General features: G+C 54.3%; 1 protein-coding gene across 1 annotated transcript; it reads left to right on the top strand.

The window, feature by feature from the left end:
• Positions 1-3,037: 3,037 nt before the first annotated feature.
• On the top strand, positions 3,038-7,173 carry gpr37l1b (G protein-coupled receptor 37 like 1b; the record flags this gene model as incomplete). Its single annotated transcript, XM_080014493.1, has 4 exons — positions 3,038-3,703; positions 5,019-5,330; positions 6,505-6,867; positions 6,991-7,173. The coding sequence occupies 4 exons, from the start codon at positions 3,038-3,040 to the stop codon at positions 7,171-7,173; spliced, it is 1,524 nt and encodes a 507-aa protein (XP_079870619.1).
• Between the last annotated feature and the right edge of the window lie 458 nt (positions 7,174-7,631).

A 7,631-nucleotide genomic window follows, 5' to 3' on the forward strand; every position in this document is an offset into this window, starting at 1 on the left:
TTTTGGTATAATTATTATTATTATTATTACAGTGTTTTCCATTTCCGTTGAAGCTGTGAATGATGTCACACCCAAGTTGACCGTGTTGCAGTGCAACAAATCAGAAAACCAAGATGGAACAGAACCTCCACCCGAACCTCCAGCTCCCACGGAACAAACGCAGGAGCGAGAGAAGCAGCGCGGCTCCGGCTCCGGGTCCGGCTCCGGCTCCGGGTCCGGGTCCGGCTCCGGGTCCCCGTCCCCGTCCCCGTCCACAAACACAACAACAACACTGTTCACGTCACAGCCCACGCTGCAGGTTCCACTTCATGCTCGTGCGCGGGGCGGCCATCTTGGATGTTGGGGTCGGGGTCGGGGAGGTTCTTCCGACTTTCGGGTTTCGGAATTCCGAGCAGAGGGAGCGTTTCCCGTCGAAATATCCGACTTCCCGGTTCATCCCCACCGGCCTGACGAGTCCCGAACCCTCACTTCCTGTTTGGGCTTCCCAGGTCCGTCCTTCAGGTCCAGATCAGCACCAGGGGTCGTGGACAGTTCCCGTCCTCTCCACCGCAGCGTCCACAACATGTGACCTCAGCTTCGATGGCTCCTGGACCTCCAGCTCCACCGCCCCCTGGTGGAGGAACGTGGTGCTTGTTGGGGACCTTCATTTTACTCAGCAGAACAAGTTTCTTCCTTTCTTTTTCAAAATAAAAGTCCTCTGATGATCAGAGAATCCTTGAAATGATCTTCACGGCTTTGAAGTGCAGTGTGTGTGTGTGTGTGTGTGTGTGTGTGTGTGTGTGTGTGTGTGTACACATGTGTGTTCACCTGAACAGGGACTAGAATCCTGAACCCTCAGTCACACACACATAAGAATAGGATGTGTGTGTGTACATCCTGTGAGGGTGTGTGTTAACTAAATAGACTCTCCCTTCTACCTGCTGATAAAATCCCCCCCCCCCCTCTCTCCCTTTCTTTCTCTCTCTCTCTCGCCCTCTGTTCCTTTGTACTTTTGTGTTTCAGAGGTTGTAATGAGACTTTCTGGGCTCTGACTAACACCTGGAACACAGTCACGACCCAGACCCTGGAACGAGGAGAACGTGTGAGTTCATCGACACATCGTCCAGCGACTGAGGACGAAAACGAAGAACCAAGAGCTCTGTGCCGACGTTGTAGTGGTACAGCCAAGGATGTACAGGGAGGAAGATTCAAGAGGTTTATTCCTCACATACATATACATACTTTGGAGATGGAGATGGGACTAGGGCTGAACTAAGAATATACATTGAAATACAAAATGAAAAAACGTCTAAACTTAATAAACTTCTTCCACACACACACACACACACACACACACACACACACACTGGAAGTGTAAATGTTGTGACAGTGACCTCTTGTGGAAAACCATAGAACTACAAACTGACGGTACATTGTGCTTAATAAACTGAAATACTAAAGGAAATCGGATCAAACTGACCACCAGATGTAGCATGTAGCATGCTACATGCTACATGCTACACGCTGACCCCTGTAGACCACCCTGGACCTGCAGGGCCCTGGGGAGCCGCTGGGGCCCGCTGGGTGTGGCCGCCGGGTGTGGCCACTGGGGTAGTCGCTGGGGGGCCGCTGGAGGGGCCGCTGGGTGTGGCCGCTGGGCGTGGCCGCTGGGGGGAGTCGCTGGGGGGCTGCTGGGGGGGGCTGCTGGAGGGGCCACTGGGCGTGGCCGCCACGGGACCCCCAGTGGAGGGGGGGCGTGGCCCCGACCCCCGCTCGCCTCATAAACTACGATGTGGAAACAGAAACACTGATTCATAGAGAGTTTCTCAAACTCTGGATCTGGACCCAAAATGAACAATGAGCTCAATGGCATTCAGAGAGCACACACACACACACACACACACACACACACACACTGTAGTTAATATTCCAGTCAGTTTTCTTCACTGGTTTTGGTTCCCAGAGACAGAAAAACCTACTTCGCCACTAGAGGACGGCACTGAAGCCACCTTCTGTGTGTGTGTGTGTCCGTGTTAGTGTGTGTGTGTCTGTGTGTGAGTGTGTGTGTCCGTGTTAGTGTGTGTGTGTCTGTGTGTGAGTGTGTGTGTCCGTGTTAGTGCGTGTGTGTCTGTGTTAGTGTGTGTGTCTGTGTGTGAGTGTGTGTGTCCGTGTTAGTGTGTGTGTGTGTGTGTGTGTGTGTGTGTGTGTGTGTGTGTGTGTGTGTGTGTGTTAGTGTGTCTGTGGATGTGTGTGTTTTAGTGTGTGTGAGAGAGGGGCCCCTGTCTCCAGGTTCTTGCTCGGCTGTTTGTTTCAGTGTGTGAAACCTTGGCAGCAACACTCTGTATGTGTGTACATGTGTGTGTGTGTGTGTGTGTGTGTGTGTGTGTGTGTGTGTGTGTGTGTATCTAAGTGTGTGTGCACATGTGTGTGTGTGTGTGTGTGTGTGTGTGTGTGTGTGTGTGTGTGTGTGTGTGTGTGTGTGTGTGTGTGTGTTCCTTGGACAAAAGCTCCATCCAGCCATGCTGCTGTAGGGTGCAGCTCGTTCCCAGAGGAGTCCCACTCCGCTCTGCCTCTGAACCCAGGCACAGCACCTGCAACCTGCTACACCCGGGAAACACCTGGAATATCCTGGAAACACCTTGAATATCCTGGAAACACCTGGAATATCCTGGATATCTGCTCGCTTGACTGCCTGCCCGGTCCACGCTTCAGAGTTGAACTATGATGGAGACATAAAGCTGCGAAGGGGAGCGTGTGGAACCAGTGGGATGTTGGAGTTCCACCCGGAGCACTGAGTTCCTCCGCTGCGGTTGTGCCGGCGTTCCAAACCAGAGCAGACTCATCCATCCCTCCGGTCCCGGGGCTGTTCCGGATCCTCCCAGAACCTTTGCAACTCCAACTCCACACTAAAGCGTCTGATGGTTTCAGACTGAGATCCCACGTCACGTCGTCTGGTCCCACTCCCAGGGCGGAGCCTCTTCAGCGGCGTCCACCGTATCTCGGCTCCGTTGGCTCCGTTGGTTCCGTTGGCTCCGTTGGTTCCGTTGGGTTCATCATCATGAGTCTCTGGGTTCTGCTGCTGCTGTCTGCGGTTCTGCCCGTCTCCGGTCGCACCGTCAGACAGACGGGCGGGCAGACAGACGGGTCCAAGGACGACCCGTCTCACTCCAAGCCGGAGCCCCTCTGGTTGCAGGGGCTCCCGGAGGCGGGGCGGCCCGGCGGACCCGAGGTCCTGCTGGAGCCGGACCAGCCCCGTCGGCTGGCCCGCGGAGCCGAGGAGGAGGAGCAACAGTCCACCTTCGGCCAGTCGTTCGAGAACGAGTGGGTGACCACACCCCAAACCACGGATTTGACCAACGGGACTCAGGGCGACGACGGTGGCTCCGGCCACCACGGTAACCCCGGCAACAGCTCCGTCCCCGGCAGCGGCGACCCGGGACTCTTCAACCCGTTCTACCCGCTGAGGGAGGGCTCCTACGCGGCCTACGCCGTCCTGGTCCTGGGGGGTCTGGTGCTCGCCGTGGGCGTGGTGGGCAACATGGCCGTCATGTGCATCGTGTGGAACAACTACTACATGCGCTCGGCGTGGAACTACCTGCTGGCCAGCATGGCCTTCTGGGACTTCCTGGTCCTGGTGTTCTGCCTTCCTGTGGTGGTCCTCAACCAGCTCTCCCATAGGAGGATCCTCAGTGAAATCACCTGCCGCACGGTGCCTTATATGGAGGTGGGTGGAGCTTCAGGATTAGAGATCCTCCATTTAAAGCTGCGGTCTGTCTGTTACGTTCCAAGGAGCTAGGCTAGCTGATCCCCTCTGCAGCTATGCATTGAGCTAACGCAGTTAGCATGCGTGTTGTTATCTCCGTTTAGAACGCGCGGGGATGAAACTAGTCTCGACTTTCTCGCAATATCCGTTTCACGAGTGTCGTCACACGTCTGGCGTTGGAGACAAACCTCGCTCAATTTGCATTGTGTTGCCATGGTAACACAATGCGACCTCCGCTGGGATGGCAGCTGCTGCAAAAGGCTTCCTGCTTCGGGTAAAACAAACCTAATGAACAAGCAGGGACGAGTTTTAATGAATCTGTGTGTCATTCTGGTGGATGATGGTTGCTACGGGTGGATGCTGGTTGCTACGGGTGGATGCTGGGAGGTTATGGTCTGTCCTGGGTGCCTTTCTCAAGGGCTTCCCCGAGGAGAGACGTTTTCATTTGAAAAGTCATTTTTGTCACGACGAGTCATGATGTAAATAACTGCAGATTGTTCTCTCGCTTCCTCTCGCGGTGCTACATCCGTGATCAGAGAGAAGCCGAGAAACTCCATCAGCGGAACTCCACCCAAAACTCACCTTTATTAAACAACATCAGCAGCTGCGTCAGGTTAAAGGACGCCGTGCTCTCCAAAAGTCGACCTTTCCATTCAATATGGACGTTCTGCCGCCGATTTGATGTGCGTTGCTTCACCGCACTCCACATGAACCTCCACCCGCATGGTGAAGGTGGAGGTTCATGTGGAGTGCAACACGGAGACCCGAGGTTGTTCCGGATGAAAGCTGGCGCTCGGCCCCGTCCTCCTTCTTTGGCCCCTCAAGAGGCTCCTTCCTTTCTTCCAAGTGGTTTCTGGGAGTTGTTCCTTGCTCGGGTGGAGGTTCAAACAGGTGGAGGTTCAAACGGGTGGAGGTTCAAATGGGTGGAGGTTTAAATGGGTGGATGCCTCCATCTCTCTGTGAAATATGGAGCTTGTGAAGCCATTTGAGAGTTTGCTGTGATTTAGGCTGAAGGACAAACTGAGTCAAGACTAAGATTTTAATCTGCCTCGTCCACCATCACAGTCCCTCCCCCTCCAGGTGACCTCGCTCTCCTCCCCCCTGCAGGTGAGCTCCCTCTCCCTCTCCTCCCCCTCCAGGTGACCTCCTTCTCCCTCTCCTCCCCCTCCAGGTGACCTCCTTCTCCCTCTCCTCCCCCTCCAGGTGACCTCCCTCTCCCTCTCCTCCCTCTCCTCCCCCTCCAGGTGACCTCCCTCTCCCTCTCCTCCCCCTCCAGGTGACCTCTCTGGGTGTGACCTCCTTCTCGCTCTGTGCCCTGGGGATCGACCGCTTCCACGCCGCCACCAGTTCGTCGTCGCCGCGGCCGCCCCGCCACGTGGAGCGCTGTCACTCCGTCCTGCTGAAGCTGCTGGTGGTGTGGGTGGGGTCGCTGCTGCTCTCCAGCCCGGAGCTGTTCCTCTGGCAGCCCCAGCGGGAGACCTCCCCCTCCTCAGGGAGGCTGGTGGACTCCTGCGTCCTCACCTCCTCCTCCCCGCTCTCCCTGCTCCTCCCAGACTCCCTGCACTCCCTGCTGCTCAGATACCACCAGGTACCTTGAACACCCTCGGTGAGGTTTCAGATTCAGTGTAAAACACAAAGGTATAAGGAAGTATGATTATTATCTATATTAAATGTATTATTATTATTATTATGATTACCATTATAATAATAGTAATAATAATAATAATTATTATTATTATCATTATTATTATATATATATATTTTTTTTATTAGTATCATTATTATAATTATTATTATTAATATAACAAAAAAAAAAAATATTATTATTATAATTATTATGGTGCTTTTTCACCACGGTGCCGACGTACCCGTGGTGGTTTTGGCCCCTGCTCTGGGCTCGCAAAGCAACATGGGCGGAGCTAATCCATGCCGCAGATCATTGATTGGCCAATTGCGATCGTCCCAAAATTGCCAAATGCCGAAGAGGAAGTAAATCACAGCTTCAGCTTCCTCCATCATTGTGATCCGTTGTTGTTCTGCTACTGTTTTGTTGCTTGAGAGTGTACGGCACCAGCCCGGTGGTGCAATCCTTCAGATAACACCTCCCAGACTCCTCCCACTTTCACATTACACCTCCCAGACTCCTCCCACTTTCAGATAACACCTCCCAGACTCCTCCCACTTTCAGGTGACACCTCCCAGACCCCTCCCACTTTCAGATAACACCTCCCAGACTCCTCCCACTTTCAGATAACACCTCCCAGATCCCTCCACCTTCAGATAAGCTGTGCCAGACTCCTCCCACCTTCAGATAACTCACACCCACATTCCGAGACTCCTCCTCCCTCAGGTAACTGCTCCCACCTTCAAAAAAAAGCCGTCCCAGACTCCTCCACCTTCAGATAACCCCTCCCACCTTCAGATTAGCCTGCCCAGACTCCCCCACCTTCAGGTAAGCCTGCCCAGACTCCTCCACCTTCAGATAACCCCTCCCACCTTCAGATAAGCCTGCCCAGACTCCTCCACCTTCAGATAACCCCTCCCACCTTCAGGTAAGCATGCCCAGAGTCCTCCACCTTCAGATATCTCCTCCCACCTTCATATAAGCCTGCCCAGACTCCTCCCACATTGCGATAACTCCTCTCAGACTCCTCCTACCGTCAGATTACTCCACCCACACGCCCAGACTCCTCCCCCTCCCTGGTTCCTGAGCGTAGCAGCGTGCAGCCCTCTGATCCCCGCCGTGCGCTCCTCTGTCGCAGGGTCGCATGTGGTGGTGCTTCGGTTGTTACTTCTGCCTGCCGGTGGTCTTCACCCTCCTCTGCCAGCTGGCGACCTGCAACGTCAGCAACGACTCCACCTCGGCGCAGAAGCAGCGTAGCCACGACGACCGCTCGTCCGAGCAGACGCGCCGGGCCCTGGAGCGGCAGCTGAGCGGCACGGTGCTGGCACTGGCCGTGGTCTACGGCGTGTGCGCGCTGCCCGAGCACGTGTGCAACATCACGCTGGCCTACACGCACATCGCCGTCGGCGAGGAGACGGCGGCCATGTTGGCGCTGTTCCACCACTTCCTGTTGTTCTTCAAGTCGTCGGTGACGCCGGTGCTGCTGCTGTGTTTGTGTAAGGTAAGACGGGTCGGACGCAGAGAAGCTTTGAAGGAGGACGGCCATGTTGGAAGCGCCCTTAACCAGACTTCCTGTTCTCCGTCTTTCTACCCGTCTCCCTCTCTACCTGTCTGTCTGTGTTAGACTCTGGGTCAAGCCTTCATGGATTGCTGCTGCTGCTGCTGTCAGGAGTGTCAGCCAATCGCGGCGCAGGATTCTCCAGGCTCCGCCCACGTCAAGCTGAAGCCAGCCAATGAGGCGGCCTCTCCCGCCATCTTCTTCGACAAGGCTAAAGAGACGTCGGCCATCTTGTCCATCTCCAGCTAGAGGACATGTTCCTCCACCCCTTCATTATTCTTCCAACATCCTTCGTTCCTAGATGGAAACTACACCTCCGTCATCTCCATCTTCCATCCGTCCTTCCTTCCTTCCATCCCTTCATCCATCCTTCCTTCCTTCCTTCCTTCCATCCAACCATCCATCCTTCATATTTACTTCCTTCCTTCTATTCATTCTTCCTTCCTCCGTCCTTCCTTCCTTCCTTCCATTGTTCCTTCCTTCCTTCCATCCAGCCTTCCTTCATCTATTTCCTTCCTTCCATCCATACATCCTTCCTTCCTAGTACATTTGACCTCCTTCTCTTTCTCCTCCAACCACTTCCTGTCTTTCTCTCCTCCTTGGATCTCTCTATCGTTCTTCTCACGGTTCTCAGCCGAATAAAGTTAAACTGCAACGCTGCCATGTTTCAAGATGGAGGCCAGAGTGTCTAATACTGAGGTCTCATT

This window comes from Zeus faber, assembly GCF_960531495.2.
Source record: "Zeus faber genome assembly, chromosome: 15".
Lineage (NCBI taxonomy): Eukaryota > Metazoa > Chordata > Actinopteri > Zeiformes > Zeidae > Zeus > Zeus faber.